Raw genomic sequence first — 17,784 nt, 5'->3', positions numbered from 1 at the left:
GAGGTGAGGTGATCACAACTATACACAGTATTCCAAGTGTGGGCTTGCCATGGATTTGTACAACAGCATTATGATATCTTAAGTTTTATTTTCAATCCTTTTCCTAACAATACCTGATATGGGACTAACCTTTTTCATAGCTGCCGCATAACTGGGTCAACATTTTCATCCAGCTATCCATCACGACCCAAGACCTCTTTTCTGATCAGTCACTGCCAGTTCAGATCCCATGAGTGTGTAGGTGAAGTTAAGATTGCTTTACACTAATGTGCATCACTTGACACTTGCATATATTAAGCCACATTTGCCATTTTAATGCCCATTCACCTAGTTTGGAGATATCCTTTTGGAGCTCCCCAAAATTATTTTGTTTTTTTTAAGCACCCTGAACAATTTGGTGTCATCAGCAGACTTGGCCATCACACTGCTCACCCCTAACTTCAGATAAATAATGAACAAGTTAAAAAGCACAGATCCCTGTGTGCCCCCACTTACCTCCCTCCATTGTGAGAACTTCCATTTATTCCTATTCTCTGCTTCCTGTTCTTTAAGCAGTTACTGTCTTTTTATCCCATGACTGCTAAGCTTACTCAAGTGTCTCTGGTGACAGATTATATCAAAAGGTTTTTGAAAGCACACATCTATCAGATCAACCCATTCCACATGCTTATTGATACTCTCAAAGAATTCTAAAAGGAAAGTTAGACAGGACCCACCTGTGTAGAGACCTTGCTAGTTCTTCTTCAGCAAGACTTATTCTTCTATAAAAAGAGACTAAAATAAAGCAAATCTAATTGTTGTCTCACCTTGATTTTGAGAGAATCTGTGTCATAAGGACTTGGTGTGAAGTCTGTGTGTACTTTGGCTCTGCCACAGAATGGTCCAGTATAAGGTACTTCATCATCAAGCCTCAGGCTGTCCCTGTTGCTTGTCCCATCTGAACAACTAGTTACCCCACCTGTAAGAAGTAATATGAATGGTCACTCTTCCATAGCATTTAAGATGGATACCATATGAAGCCAAAAGAGTTTGAACATGAAATAATTTGAAAGATATCATTAAACAGAAAAAATCACTAAAAGTGTGCACCAATCACAAGATTTGATTCTGACTCCAAGTCAGCACTTTGGAAAACAGCCCACCATGATCTGAGACAAGGCCCATCAGAGTCCACTTCATCCTATCCCAATTCAATTTTATGGAGATTGTAACTTTTTCCCCCTTTTGACACAATTGGATATTTGTAGGCACACTAACCCTTTCAGAATGGATAAATCCAGCCAAATTACAGGCAAATAGATCTAACGTATTTTGTGCTGTGCACCTTTAAAATTTGACTTCCCCCCCAAAAAAAGGAAATTGTAACTTTTTTCTTTTTCAACAGAATTGAATGAAATTTGCAGGCACATTCCATCCCTGGGAGGACATGAATCCTGCCAAATTTCAAAAGGAAAGCTGCAGTGGCTTTCCTGCAAGGATAGCTGTTACAGTTTGGAGGAGGATAAAACATTGTAGACATGAGAGAGGTACCCCTGAGTAAGAAACCTGCCAAACTACAGACATATAAGTCCAGAGGCCTTTATGATAGGCACATTTAAAGTTGACTTTTTAGGTGAGAAGAACTAAAAGAGATTTGCTTTCCAGGTAAACTAATTCATTCTGATTACAAGTGTTCCCTCCACTTTCTCACTACTCTGATATTTTCTCTCCTTCCCCCCCATCACTCCATCTTGGTATGATTCCTTATATGGTGACACAATTTTCACTTTTAGCAGATGCTTGTCTGTAGGATTTTTTTGATGTCTGGGTCACCAAGGTGCCACAAGGTATTGTAGGGGTCTCAAATTCATTTGTGCCACCTTGTAGAGATCTCACTTCACTTCTGACAAGTCCACAATCCTTCTGAGGCACCCCACTTAGGGTTAGGATTTGGGACTCACTCAAATCCAATGCACATCCCAATAAATACCTTCTGTAAACATTCTGTAAATATTCTATAAACATTCTATGGCAGCCTTTCCCAACCAGTGTGCCTCCAGATGTTGTTGGACCACAATTCCCATCTTTCCTGACCATTGGCAATGCTGGCTGAGGCTGATGGGAGTTGTGGTCCAACAGCATCTGGAGGCACACTGGTTGGGAAAGGCTGTTCTATGGAGTAGATGCATTTCAGCCAAGAGTAAACTTAATAGTTCTATTGAATTCAGTCCATGAGATTTAGCAGTGCTAAACCTGGCTGGAACATGCCTCATGTAATTAACATATGTTGCAGGATAATCCTTATTTGTGATGATGTGCTAAGAGATCAACAGTTTGGTTCAGTGTAAATACCATCAGAGTGCTGTGAAGACAACAGCCTAGATTTTCTTCAGGGCTCAGTGAAATAAAATGGCCAAAAACGAATAATGTGTGTTAATATATTATGTACAACAATAATCTGTTGAATGTTTCTTTATTCAGACAAAGAAGGATAATATTTTCCTGGGGATGTCTTAGAATGCATTAGATGCAGAGCTTCAAAAGAATTACACATCGAAGAGGGAGAGGAAAGTTTTACTTTCAAGATTTCTGTCATTTTGTCATCTGATGAATCCTGCATCAGCACATTTGAGCAAGCACTGAAATATTCAATATGCTTTAGATAACAGCAGCAGCATCTTGATTTTTTCCCTACAGAACAGATAATGAAACAAGAAAATTGTTTCCCTTTATGAGGTTGTTGAACTACACATGGGAGAAGAATAAATATGGCTGCCACGTCATGATGATTCTAAAAACAACACTGTCCCCACAAAAGGGGATGCAGCCATAGCTTCCTTAGTCCAGTGACTTCTTTCCTCACCCTGTCCTCCTCCTGCTGAAACAAGAACATATGTTTTCTCCTGCCAGCTGTCAGGAGATGAGGGTGTGCATTGGAAACTGGGAAAAAGTAGGGCAGTAGTAGCCATACCTGCAATCTTGTCTCCTGCAAACCCCTCCCCCCCATCATCTAAGAATGCCTTGTTCTGTCTTTGTAATGGGCTATCATAATGACAACAAAGAGCAGGACCTTTTCTGTAGTGGCATTCTCATTGTTGAACATCCTTCCTCAAAAGGACCACCAAGTCAACTCAGTTTTTACCTTTAGACTATCTTATTCCAATTGGTCTTGTTTATATCAGCTGGCATTGGTATATGTATTTAAAATATGATGGACAGCTTCTTTGCTTTGCTGCTTCATGTTGTGTATGTGATGTGTTGTTTATACATGCAATTTTGTTAGATGTTGGTTTTACATTGGTTGTACAGTCCTTTTACATACTGTTATTAGCTTTTCCATGGAGTCATGTTTGGTGGGGAGACATCTTTAAATAAAAACAAAACAGAGATGGCCTGTCTATCCTGAGTAGGAGAGCTCACTTCTGGGTAAGTTAGGTTATCTGTATGAGCTCATTGCTGAAGTGGTTGCCAAGCGTTATGAGTATGGGACCCCCTTTGTAACCTCAAAAACTTACATGCCCCCCACATATTTTGTTGTATTTTAGTCTGTTAATTGAAAAAATACATAATGAAGCATTAAATAATGTCACTTTTTATTCATCGCAACAAATATGATGATGATGATATTTATTATTTGCCCTTCACCAGAAGGTCCCAGGGCAGGTTATGGCAACATAAACAACTTTTAACAAATATTGAAGGAAATGAAAGGAAGGAGATAAAAGTAAACTACCCAGAGTGGCTGACGCCAGGGCATTTGGACTCTGGTTTTAAGTGTTCCACGTGTATACAGCAATGCCTCCTCTTCAGCACTCAGCTCAGGAAGCTTCATATGACAATAATAATAATATGTCCAACAGACAGAATGTCAACAGATGAAGCTTTCTCCATAATTTTATTTCCCTATTAGAAAGGTTTAATTTCTGTTTAATCTCTGCCTGCCATACAACAGCTAAAGGCTCAAGGGTCCTGCTATCTCCCAGTGCCAACCCAAAGCCATGCAAAAAACTCAAGAGTAAAAACAACAAAATTTGGGCAACTTAACATATTTTAAAATATTTAAAAAATATTTGAAATGAAAATGTACAACTGTATACAAACACACTCAAAGCTTTGATAAACAGCAACAAAAATACAAGGAACATGTGCAATTTCAACTTTTTAAAACTACCCATCTTTTTTTCTCACTTACTGCCTTGGGTCAGCCACTAACTCTCAGCCTAACTTACCTCCTATGGCAGTTGCTCCATTGAATTCTATAGGACTTACTTCTGAGTAAACCTGGCTAGGATTGCAGCCTAAGTCCTTGTATTACATATATGATATCTTACTTCCTTTAACCAGAATGCTGCAACTTTGTATTATAAAGCCCCATGTCCCCATCCTCCCCCCAAGTAGTACAACTTCAAAGCATCAACAGAATCTTAGTCTGGTCTGATTACTGCAATTTGATTTACCTGGGAGTAAGCCCCATTAAATATGAAGAGATTTCTGAGTAGACATGTATACATTGTACAATAAGTTAACTATACAATGAATTATTAATGAGTGCCCAGGTGTGTATTCATGGGGGGATGCTCTGGGACTCTGTCCCATTACTTTTTTGGTAGGTGGCCCCCTCCCAGGGTCCCTCTGTCTCTAAGCCAGAGCCAATCAGCTCAATTGATCTTCTCTCACTGCTGCTGACAAAAGGTGGGAGGAAGGTGCTGGCGCTTGATTAAGCTCATGTACTCGCTCGAGTGCTGTGCTGCTCAACTCTGTGTGGTGGAAACTGACTGTCAGCTGGAAGGAAGGGGAGGCAGAAGCGGCTGCATGCATATGCAGTGCAGGCTCACAAGTTGGTGGTGCACAGACAAGCCATTAATTATGTTTTTAGAATGAGTAAATAATTCTTCTCTTGGCTCTTTGCAACCCCCCTGGGATGACCTTGTGACTCCCCAGGTTGGGAACCACTGAGTTAGGGGGAAAATAGTGCCTGCAGAATATTGCCCTGTTTTGAGCACTTAAATGGACAGAAGCCATGTCTCTTTGGAAATGTGGTTAATCTAGACCTAGGAAATGAAAACTGAATGGATATGTCAGTGAACAATTCTGTTTTATAATGGAATTACATTTTAGCTCAAAAGACTAAAATGGGATTCTTTGGTGTCATTAATCAATTCTGTTAGACAGAATGACAGTATAAAACCTTACATAAGAAGTTGTCTGTGAAAGCATTTGATAGCAAAATATGTATCAGTGCCTCCCATTTGAGCATTGTCACCCACCAGATACTAGTTCATCCATATTTTTATGTGTACTAACTATCAGGTTGAATATGTCCTAGGACACACTTTTTACTGATGTGCAATGCAAGACAAAAGATTGCAGCTGCAATCCTAAACACACTTACTAAGGATTAATCCCCACTGCTATCAATTTCTGGTTGTTGTTTTTTAAAGGAAAACTGGGCCTTTTCTTGTTTTCAGTCTCATGTCCTCTTCAGCTTATTGCATGTTAGCTACTATTTACAACAGCAAGAACGGTGGACTGAAGTGTAAATGTGTCTTAGTTTGAAAAATAAATGAAGCTTATAAAAATATTTCTTCTGGAAAAAGCAGTTCTCTCATAATTAATTTTCACAAAAGCCAAACACATTAATGATAAATAACATGTTTCACTGAAAACATTTCAAACAAATTTACTGTTATTAAATAACAAAGACAACTTATCCAACTAAATTCTTCTCAGAGTAGTTAAACTGAAATTAATAGACCTGTACATTAATTTCAGTAGGTTTACTCTGAGTATGACTACCACTGGACAAGTTTGGGTTGTGAGCAGGTAAATCCTTGGCCTAAATCTTACCTTGGCCTGGAACTCGTTAACTTATCTTGGGCAATGTTGTGGACATAATATATGTCAACTTCAGCAAAGCTTTTGACAAAGTGCCCCATGATATTCTGATTGGCAAGCTAGCTAAATGTAGGCTGGACGGAACAACCATCAGGTGGATCCACAGTTGGCTACAGAATTGTACTCAAAGAGTGGTAATCAATGATTCCTCCTCAAACTGAGGGGAGGTAATGAGCAGGGTACTGCTGGGCTCAGTCCTGCATTTCTATTAATGACTTGAATGAGGAGGTGCAGGGAATGCTTATCAAATTTGCAGATGATACAAAATTGGGAGGGCTTGCTAATACCCTGGAGGACAGAAATAAAATTCAAAGTGATCTTGATAGGTTGGAGCATTGGGCTGAAAATAACAGAATGACATTTAACAGGGATAAGTGCAACATTATACACCGAGGAAAAAGAATCCAAGCGCACAGTTATAAGATGGGGGATATTTAACTCAGCAACACTATTTATTTAATTTATATTCCACCCTACAACATGCAAGGAGGATCTTGGAATTGTTGTTGATCACAAGCTGAATATGAGTCAACAGTGCAATCTGGCTGCAAAAAAGACAAATGCTATTTTAGGCTGCATTAACAGAAGCATAGTTTCCAAATCACATGAAGTATTGGTTCCTCTCTATTCGGCACTGGTTAGGCCTTGTCTTGAGTACTGCGTCCAGTTCTGGACACTGCACTTTATGAAGGATGCAGACAAACTGGAACAGGTTCAGAATAGGGCAGCGAAGATTATTACGGGACTGGAAACAAAGCCCTATGAGGAGAGACTGAAAGAACTGGGCATGTTTAGCCTGGAGAAGAGAAGAGGAGGGGAGATATGACAACACTCTTCAAGTACCTGAAAGGTTGTTACACAGAGGAGGGCTAGGACCTCTTGATCATCCCAGAGTGCAGGACACGGAATAATGGGCTCAAGTTGCAGGAAGCCAGATTTCGACTGAACATCAGGAAAAACTTCCTAGCTGTTAGAGTGGTACGACAATTGAACCAATTACCCAGGGAGGTGGTGGGCTCTCTAACACTGGAGGCCTTCAAGAGGCAGCTGGACAGGCACCTGTCGAGTATGCTTTAAGTTGGGTTCCTGCATTGAGCAGAGGGTCGGACTCAATGGTCTTATGGCCCCCTTCCAACTCTACTCCTCTGTGATTCTGTGAGAGGCTTCCTGTAGGTGAGGTGGTCATGTATCTACTCTGAAATAGTTCAGGACCTTGCCTTCTCACTAGATGGTGCCATGTGTGATTGAAATGCCATAAGAGGCATAAGAAGGAGAGGTCCTCTTCGGCAGCAAAGGCACATGACAGCCTTCAGGGCACTGGAGGCCTTCAAGAGGCAGCTGGACAGGCACCTGTCAGGTGTGCTTTAAGTTGGGTTCCTGCACTGAGCTGGGGGTTGGACTCGATGGCCTTATGGGCCCCTTCTGACTCTGCTCTTCTATGATTCTAAGCCGATACCTTTCAGCCCCATGTCTGAAATACAGGGATAATAAAACTGAGCTACTTTTATAGGGCTGTTGTAAAGGCTGAAATAATATAAGTGAAGTTCTTTGCTGTATAAATGCTAAAACTGTTATTACAATTAAATATTCTAATATATTGAATTATAAAATGTAAACTGTTCAAGAAAAGACACTGGGTTGTATCCAGTTGCAGCTTTGCCTTAGCATGAAAGTAGTTACAGTAGTGCAAATCAGGATACCTGATTTTTGCGGAGCTCCCTGCCACCTTAAGCATGCTCCCCTTCCCCCCCCCCCAAAAAAGCTGCTCCAGAGGCTTGTGAGACCTTCTGGAACAGAGTGTGATACGGCATGGAGGGCTGCACTAGGTAGACACATTGGCAAAAATTAGGTGTCCTGAAGTGTGAGTGGAAGAGCTTTCTGTAAGGCAAAGCCATCACTGGATACAACCCAATGGCTTGGATTTTAGTTGTTCATGTAAGGAGGGGAGGGAGTGATTTCCACCAACTCACCTTGTGTCTGCACCCACCTGCTCCTACCCTCTTCCCAAAGATCCCTCCCCCTGTGCACTGGAGCAGATTTTCAGGGGCTCCAAATGGAAATCGAAACCTGGAAAGCCCCACTGCATGAACGTGAAAGGAAGTTAAGATCGAGGTCAATGGTTGCAACTGAATTTGGTTCCTACTTTAAGCCTACTGGTGTTCTTATGTTCTCATGATTGTTTCCAGCCATTAAAAATATATTCCTCAGAATATCATTAATTTGTACTTACTTGATGAGCTCTGGCCACTATTGAGACTATAGAGACTATCCATGGAGTCGCTGGCTTTTAGAGAGACCTTCTCAGTGCTTGATCCTCCACCCGGATCACTGTGCCTATTAGAACAGGAACCGTCTTTTCCTTCTTCATTCTTTAGAACAACAACAAAAAATGTTGGTAAATAAAAGGAACATGTTTCATGCATACTTTTGACAATTAATATGTTCACTTAAGCAGAATATCAGGGCCAAAAGATATAATGCAATTTAGTCAATCGCCTACTGTACTTAAGTAGGACTAGTTCCACCAAATCATGCATCACAAATTCCAAATCCTTTTGGGAAATGTGGATGTCCTTAAAATAAATCAACGGCAGTGAACCAGCAGCGAAACTGAATGGGAATCAAATCTAGAAGGTTTATTCCGAAACAGTGGTACACTTAGATTATTTTATATGTTGGACAATGGTCTTATGACTCTCCCCCACCCCCTTTAGATGGTAATGTGCATTACTTCATTTACTTTAAAATGTGGCAAGCCATCCCTCCTGTTTTGCATTTGGAGGCTCTCCTGTTCATTCTGCTTAGTGGGTTCTTTGGCTTCTGCCCTAAAGTCCTGTCTTAAGTGCACCAATGTTTCAAAGCTTCCCTGATATTATAAGCCCTGCACTGCCAGATAGCCGCACAAACAGGCCGTGCTAGGATAAAGCAATCTCATTCTGTTATGCCAAATCAGTAAACCTTTGTGCATGTCTGGATGGTCAAAGCTGGTCAAAATCTACTGCAATCGAGCAAGTTTACAAGCAGCAGGAGGACCCTGGATCTCAGAATGTATTGCGGAATGGAGCAAAAGGCTCCTGCTGACTAAAGTTCACCAAACGTTATCAAAGTGGAATCAGCTGGTTCTACCCATCTCTAAAAGGAGCTGGGATTCCTTCAGTAGATGAGAGAGAGAGAGAGAGAGAGAGAGAGAGAGAGAGAGCTTACTTACTAAACAAATATGGTAACTCAGAAGAGAGTAAGGCTACCTAAAATGAAAGCAATTTCGGCAGATGAGACACAATTCCCATTACCTGGTAAAATGTTCACTCCTCTCTGTCAATCTCTGGGCAACTGCTGTCCGTTTTAGAATAATTTCATTTTCAGAATTCAAGGGACAAACATGTATGTCAATGCTATAAAAACTAGCTTTCACAAAATAGAGCATTTAAAAAAAAAGTTTGAATTGTGACACTCCAACTTTTAAAATAAATCCTAGCCATTTTGAGCCCTGCAAATTCTTCATTGTAGGTAGTAATTGGATAACAGGCAAAGGAAAATAAAAGAGTCATTTTTGAACAGACACTTGGATTCATCTAAAATTTGCTACAGCTTCTGCCTGAGTTACAAGACAGACTTTACTTTCTCAGAGATGGGGAGCAGCATTGCTTCTTTATCACAGAATCCTAGGTGTGTAACCTAGTATCTGATGCATCCAGGAGGGACTAATTCAGCTTGCGATCTCCATCTTGGAACTGAGTTTACCAACTGGCCTCACAGCTACAACATCTAGCTGAATGGTTGTGTTTTTTATTTTTCCTCATCCCCCTCACCCCTTATTTTGTGTAACATCTTGCCTGATGAAGAGCTCTGGAGAACTGGAAATCTTGCCATATTTTTGTGACATTTTAATTGGAGCAACAAATGGTGGAGTTTGAAGGGTTTTCTTATGGGCTAACATGGTTACTTTTTATTATTTATTTATTTATTTATTAAATTTATTAGTCACCCATCTGGCTGGCTGTCCAGCCACTCTGGGCGACGTACAAAATAAAAACATACAAATACATTAAAACATTTATTTTTTGCTTTTGCTTTTTATTTGCTTTTTTAAAAAACCCAGAGTGCTTATACTAGTACAGTGATTGGCTAGATCATTTGGTATGTGTCACTGTGTAAATTAAATAATTAAGCAACAATAGCTTCACAAGAAAAGGGGAACCAGGGGAAGCAACTTCTTCATTGTGTTGCATCATATGAAGTTAGCAATGCATGATGATGGAGAGATAACGTGCGCCTTAGAAGATTACAGCAAGTTCACATTATTGGTCTCAGTGAGCAGGACAAAAGGTATTAGACTTTTTGATCCACTGTAGGTGGTGGATCCCAAGGTGGTTTGATGGGATGCTTTAGCTTGATGACAAAAGTGCAGCTTCTTTTGGTTTTGTAAGGTATTAAGTGGTCAGACATTCCAGATAAGAGGTTCAAAAGCATCATGATTTAAGCAGCTACATAGAGGGTGAAGTTCAAAGTACATTTTTCCATGGTGCCCATTATGCGGCTTCTTATGTTCCAGAATGTATTAGCATTAGCTTGGGACCAATTCACACATGCTTGAACTGTATATAACTCAATATCACATTACTTGTTGACTCACTAGTGAATGTGTGAACTACCATCAAAAAGAATTGTATGACTACCGGTAATATTCTTTTACATCTAGTCTATTTTTGAATTCAGTTATTTTACCACATTTGCATTTTTGTATTCCACAAATTAACCATATACTATATGAAAAAAATGTGTAGTTTGTTTATTTTAAAACTGCTATATGAGAATTCCATTGGAGCTGCTATAGTTCCCCTATAAATCAATTCCTGGTTTTTTACCAAACTGCAGATGATTCTAGCAACACATGCAGCAGAATGAAGTTATACAATACTAAGATTGTACCACTTCAGGCTGCAGGTAGAAGATTACATTTCTGAATATTCCTGTCTTTTAAAAAACAAACCTCCCTGCAAGTAGAAAACAAGACAGTAGATAGTGGGCTGAGTCAGAAATTGAATCCTTCTCCCTGATGAATTGATTTTCTACTTTCAGAGTGTTTTCACATGGAAGAACATTCAGAAATGGTATCACCTATGTGCACTGTGAAGTGGTGTTGCTTTTTCCACTACCCACCCCATTCTGCTACCCTATACAGCAGGGCTTATTTCTGAGTAAACATGTAGAGGGTGTGCTGTACTTTATCATTTTTTCCCTTAAAACTGAAAAATCTTATTTCTTTAGACTTTCTTTACATAAAAATGTACCATAGCACTGACAATTTCTTTTGAATATATTCACATTCTATCACTCACTCACTCACTCACACACACACACACACACACACAGAGAGAGAGAGAGAGAGAGAGAGAGAGAGAGAGAGAGAGAGAGAGAGAGAGAGAGAGAGACTGCATATAGGACTCGAAGTGTGAATGCACCATTCACTTATAGAGAAAATTATTACATATTATTTTATGTTCCTTGAATAATAATCACGAAAATTGTTTGCTTTTTCAAGACTTCAGTGGCCTGAGTTGACATTTCCAAAAGTATGCACAGTGACTCCCTAATTCCCTTCTTTGGCAGTAATAGCTTATTCAATATCTAACAATGTATCAGTAGAATTGGGTTATTTTTCCAAGGTGCATTTCTTTGGTTTAATTAACATTTAGCTGCTATTTAGTTTCCCATTCTCCTGGGTCTCTGAGATCCTTTTGTAATTCTTCACAGCCTAGTTTAGTACTTTCATCAAATTCTGCCACTTCACTTTTCATAGCCTTTCTCAGGTCGTTAATGATTTTTTTTAAAAAAAAGTCACAACACAGATCATTGGACTATTTCACTGTCACTCCCTCAAGCCAAAAGATTTCCCTGATTCTTTATGCTCACCATCTAATCAACATTTAGTTTGAACAAGGGCTTACTTAGCCTCAGCCTGAACATCTATTGGTAAGGACAACAGAACAAGTGAAGAAATATTAATCAAGAGTCCCCCAAAGCATGCACCATGTCCACTGTTATCACGACTGAAGGCAAAACTGCAGCCTCATGAGTCACACAAGCCTGATGGCTGCTTTTATAGCCTCTCTGTGAGGGGAGTCTTTTGAGTGGAACAGTGTTAGGGGTGGAGATGCCCACCACTTCTCTCCTCCAGACAGAAAGCATCCCAAGCTGCTTCTCTCCTGCTGCAGAGTTCCAGACAAGTTTGCCCTCCGAATACAAGCTTCATGTGGCAAAAAGCAGTGAGGTGCTGATTTTTTTTGCGGGGGAGAGGAGGAGAAGCAGCTGGCAAGGAAAGAGTTAAGCACATTCCCTTGCATCCACCCTCCACCAGAAAGGCAGCCACTGGGGTTTTGTTACACATGTTTGTGTATAATGTGTAGTTCTGCCCTGAGTATCCTCAGTCACATCTGGGATTAGGAGAAAGGGTTTCAGGGTCAAAGCGCATATGGCTTCTTCCGGACAGATTTCTGACACTTGCCATTTCCTATGATTTAATCACTAGTTAATCTAAAAAAAACATAACAATGACAACAACTTTGCCTTTTTTGGTAAAAGGGATTTAGTGAAGGATTAGCAAAGCGGGAAGCATACATTATCAACTCGGTACCAAACAGCAGAAGAAAGTAACATGGAACTCAGTGTAACTTCTAGTTTGGTCCTCACAAGGCAATACTATGCATGTCTACTTAGAAGTAAGCCACAATGAGTTTAATGGGCACTCTGTATATAAAAAAAATCAGTTAATATATTAGAAGTCTGCAACCAAAAATTTAGTTAATTTATTGAAATCAATGTGAGATTGGACCTCCCTATTTGAGCATCCCCAATAAGAATAAGAAAGAGGATTTGAATCACATCATCCGAGACATAAGGTGGATTCCAGTGCTGAGTCCAGCATTGCAACCAGAAACTTAAATGTCCTTTCACATTCCAAAAGTCTTCATTTGCAGCAACAGGATGCATAATCAGTTGCACATAAAAATTTCTGCATGTTACATACAGGTAAGCAGTTAGGGAGTTTGGTGTGAGTAAGCTACGGTAGGTCTAAATTCAATAATTTTGGGAAACGTTGATCTATTGTACATATTCACTAATAGACAAAAAACCTTGCAGTTTAAGAATGTACCTATAGCCAACAGTTATTTCTATCTAACTTTAAAAAGCAGGGAAATTGGGCAGCTATAGTGAATGCACCAGAGGAGCAGGAGACCTGACCTCCTCTCTGAGATATTGTACTGCCCTACAAAATTGTAAAAATGCAAACACCCTTTGGGTTGGTCTTTCACAGTCCAATCCAATTCCTGTGTAGCTTGGAAGAATTTGGTAACAAGTATAATTAAACCACAAGGGTTTTTGTCTATTAGTGAATTTCCCTGCTTTTTAATCCGGGAGGTAAGAAGTTTGCTGAGAATGGATTGATCATTTGCAAGCTTATTAAATTCAGTGGGATTTACTCCCCTGCAATCATGCTTAGGATAGGTGAAACTGACCACAGGGGATGGGGAGGGGAGGAGGGGGAGGGGAGCAGGCAGGAGGGGGAGGGGAGGTTTGATCATTTGCATGTTTACTGAGTTCAGTGGGATTTACTCCCATGCAATCATGCTTAGGATAGGTAAAACTGACCATGGAGGGGGAGGGAGGAGGCAGGGGAGGAGGAAGAAGGAAGAGTGGAGGAGAGGAAGCAGGGAGGAGGAAGGGAGATGAGGGGAAGGAGGGGAAAGGCAGGTCTAATCATTTGCATGCTTATTGAGTTCAATGGGATTTACTCCTGTGTATTCATGGCTAGGATAGGTAAAACTGACCATGGGGGAAGAGGAGAGGGAGGGGAGAGGAGAGGAAAGGAAGAAGGGGAAGACGGGAGCAGAAGGAGTGGGAGGGGGAAGGAGGGGATTGGAAGGGGGGAGGGGTGAAGGAAGGGGGATAGAAGGGGGATAGAAGGGGCAAAATGGAGGTGACGGGAGGGAGGAGGAGCAGAGGGTTTGATCATTTGCATACTTATTGAGTTCAATGGGATTTACTCCCGTGCAATCATGCTTGAAAATGAAATGGACTGCCTTCAAGTCGATTCCGACTTATGGCGACCCTATGAATAGGGGTTTCATGGTAAGTGGTATTCAGAGGTAATTTACCATTCCTCTGAGGCTGAGAGGCAGTGACTGGCCCAAGGTCACCCAGTGAGCTTCATGGCTGTGTGGGGATTTGAAACCTGGTCTCCCAGGTCGTAGTCCTAGGATAGGTAAAACTGACCATGGGGGAGGAGAAGGGGGAGGGCGGAAGGCAGGGGAGGGGAAGGAGGAGGGTGGAGGGGAGGGGGAGGAGGAGGGAGGAGGGGATTGGAAGGGGATGGGGAGGGGAAGGGAGGGGTGCAGGAAGGGAGAGGGAAGGGGCAAGAGGGAGGGGATAGGAGGAAGGAGGAGGGGAGGGAAGTTTTGACCATTTGTATGCTTTTTGAGTTCAGTGGGATTTACTCTTGTGCAATCATGCTTAGGATAGGTGAAATTGACCTGGGGGAGGGGTGGTGAGGAGGACAAGAGCAGGAAGTGGAGGGGAAGGGATTGGGTGGGTGGGCAGGCACTGGGCAAAGGGGATGCCCCTTTCCTTTCCAAAAGGAAAACATTGTGAACAGTATCATTCTTTTTCAGGGTTTCCCCCACCTTTTTCTTCTACAGCAGGCACATGTAGCCTCCCACCCAAATTTAAACCAAAGCTGTCCCTGGCCACATCCACACCAGACTGTTTCACTTTAGGCAGTCATGGCTTCTTCCAAAGAATCCTGGGAAGTGTAGTTAGTGAAGGGTGCTGAGAGTTGCTAGGAGAGGCCCTGTTCCACTCACAGAGCTTCAATCAGAGCAGCTGACTGTTAAACCACTCTGGCCACTGGAGTCTCCTCTCAGCACCTTTCATAAACTTTGCTTCCTAGGATTCTCTGGTGTCTCATGTGAAATCAAAGTATGGTGTGGCCCCCTGATTAGGCAAGCCCAGCAGCTGTGAGTCTAGCTTTTAGAACACTGACAGTTGGTTCTTACTGAGCATGCCCGACATTATCATTGAGTGCAAGCCAAAATTTCTTAAATTAATTAAAAATCAGCCAGGCACTTTTAAACTGCAGAAGATGAAGGTCAGAGTACAGGGCAATAGAATTACAGGTACTCTGTGAACATGATTGATTTTTAATTAACTTCAATAGATTATGAGAACTCTGACAGAAAAAAGTCCAAAAGGGGTCTGGGGTTTTTTCTCTCTCTTTTTAGACTTTGAACTCTCGATTCTCTCTGACTGTTTTGTGTATTGCCATGAAAATTTAGAGGGTTGTTAAGGAAGCGTTTCTGAGTTCAGGACTGTAAGTTTTGTAAGGTTTTATTTTGAAATGACCTTATGGGAAGCATCAGAATGGCATGGGAGGTATTTTCAATTTAACATGGTGGAATGCAAAAAATCCATGCTGACTATAGTATATAGCCACTCTTGGGGCTGTACAATTAGTTTGCAACACCACTGTAATGTTTATGATGTTGCCCAAACATAGTGACATATACAGTTGAATATGAAGCAACACTAGAGAGCAGAGCTCAAAAACCAGAAGTAAAACCACAAGCAATCATAGAAGATCTAAAGATTTTAGTTATATGTTTACCTCTGAAAGTGCCTTGATGTACTTTTTGCCCATCTTTTTCTTCATGGTCATGGAAATGGCCCGCATCTTCTTTCCAATACTTCCTCCATTATTTGGTGATTTGTTTTGTCCCAATTCTCCACCATCACTTACAACATCTGGTTCACATATCTATTATTTTTAAAAAAGAAAAGGCTTGTTAAAAGATGCATAGAAACTTTGGGGGTGGTTTAATTACAGCAGTCATGATCCACATGGCCAGCTATTGTTTTCTGCCCCAAATTACAGTTTCTTCATGGCAGATAGATCATGCAAGAGTTGGCAAGGATCCACAAATGCACTCATTAGCTCTGGAAACAGCACAAAATCAAGGAGAGCCCTAGCCCTTCTGTGCCTTGCAAAGTGTGAGGACTTCCTATGGTGCCAGGCTGACTTCAGGCACATGAGGGAAATGCAAGGACTTTCCCTGATACTACACTGAACTTCAGAGATCTGGAGACTTCTAGGCACTTTCTGAGTGTCTTGAGGCTTAATGTAATGAGGATAAGCTTCTATTCCTCTCTTCAACTGTGGAGGAGGGCAGGGGCTCTCACTCACACCCCACAGCTGACCAAGGTCTTAAACTCAGCATAATGTCAGGAAACCCAAGTTGAACGGGGATAAGGTCATGATGATAAAATGTTTTGACTGGCAACAATGCAAGCCAAGATTTGTTGATCCCTGTCCAGTTGTGTTTGGACTTGCCACAGGAAACTTCCAAAAGTATGGAAGGTGGGTGTATCATTCATCACCAGTAATGTCTCAGGCACTGAACAACAGGAGACCATGACACTTACAACTCCCCACCTATAGCAGTTTGCTGTTGAGAAAGTCCACGTACCCCCACCAAGGTTCTGTGAACAGTACCATTAAAATATTAAGTTTGAAGATACAAATTTTACTCAGTTTAACAGTCAGTTGCTCACTCAACTGCAGCACAGTCCACTGCACAATGTGCTTAGTATTACTTACACAAACGTTAAGGGGTCATTATATAAAAGAACTACATTATGAAATATACAAACCTCAGATGAATCATCTGGCTTTGCTACTGAGTGATGTCTGCAATGGTCAAAGTTTCCAAAGCTACTTGCTCGCTATAAAAAGAATATATATATATATATATAGTTATAGATACACTAGAAGAATGTTGGCGCATGACATGCATTAATATTTGTCATGTGTTCAGAGATTACCATTAATTATGTTATAGATGAAGCGATCAAAACTTTACAGAATTGTAAGTTATCAGTTGTTGCCACTTTATCCAGAATCCATTTCAAAAGGATGGATCCATCCATTAATCTCACACAGTTCAAAGCACTCAGTCCAGACCATAGGGTGCCACAAGAAGAGGGGTAGCTCCAGTTGAACTAAGCCACACAATTTTGTTCTCTGCTATGAACATGTTTGCCAAACACTCCTAATGTACTATGAAGCATTCTTGAATTAAGTGTGATCACAGCAATGGCAGACAAGATAAGAACAATGGTTTGTATCAGGATTAAGTGTCAAGTTTAGAGTAGATCAATTTAAATCAATGGGACTTAAATTAATCTTGCATCATTTAAGTCCTACTGAGATCAGTCAGTCTACTCTAAGCATGACTAAGTCTGGATCCAACTTTGTAGCTCCATTGCTTTTGTAACAACCCAACATAGCATATTTTATATCCATTTTATAAAAAGTTTATTTGCTATATTTTCATATCTTCCTTGTTGGTTCTGCAAGTGTTTTATGGTTGGTTCTGAAAGGGTGTCATCACTAAAATGCTTGCTTTGCTGACTGTTGTGCAAGGTGGCAAGTGTGCATTAAAGGTCAGAAGTGGTGATTCTAAGAATGTTCATGCAATTGATATCAACTGCATATTTTACAAAGTAGCTTCCCTGGAGAATGTTCACACTGGAAAGTGTCTCATCTTATTATGATCCTGCTCACAAATCACGAATTTATTACCTGTGTTAGGTCTAATTACGTTTACATTTTTTTGAAACTAAATATAAAGAGTAATAGACAATTTACAGATCGCATAAAATTATCATTTGGACAACTATTTCACAATCACAAGAAGATCAATCTTGATAGCTGCAATCCTACTTTGTTTATTTGATTTTACAGCCCCCACCAATCCCCAAGGTTCAGGAAGGTTAGCAACAATTCCTTATCTAAGCTGCAATCTTACTAGCAAAAAAAAATTCAATTGAGTTCATTGGGACTGACTTCAGAGTGAA

The 17,784-nt window shown here is 40.7% G+C and overlaps 1 protein-coding gene across 3 annotated transcripts in view; it reads right to left on the bottom strand.

Moving 5' to 3' along the window:
* The window catches only part of SAMSN1 (SAM domain, SH3 domain and nuclear localization signals 1), a 153,134-nt gene that overhangs the window by 17,517 nt on the left and 117,833 nt on the right, over positions 1-17,784 (bottom strand). For 2 of the 3 annotated variants that reach the window (XM_061629497.1, XM_061629494.1), the window contains 4 exons: positions 16,579-16,650; positions 15,536-15,685; positions 8,105-8,243; positions 807-958 (listed from right to left, as the gene is read on the bottom strand). In XM_061629497.1, the coding sequence (XP_061485481.1) occupies positions 807-958; positions 8,105-8,243; positions 15,536-15,685; positions 16,579-16,650 (513 nt within the window). The remainder of the gene's footprint in view (positions 1-806; positions 959-8,104; positions 8,244-15,535; positions 15,686-16,578; positions 16,651-17,784) is intronic. The other variant, XM_061629495.1, reaches the window with a different exon arrangement.

Source organism: Rhineura floridana, chromosome 5, assembly GCF_030035675.1.
Source record: "Rhineura floridana isolate rRhiFlo1 chromosome 5, rRhiFlo1.hap2, whole genome shotgun sequence".
NCBI classification, from domain to species: domain Eukaryota; kingdom Metazoa; phylum Chordata; class Lepidosauria; order Squamata; family Rhineuridae; genus Rhineura; species Rhineura floridana.
Note: the sequence above shows the minus strand (reverse complement) of the source record. Positions and strands in the feature narration are given on the sequence as shown.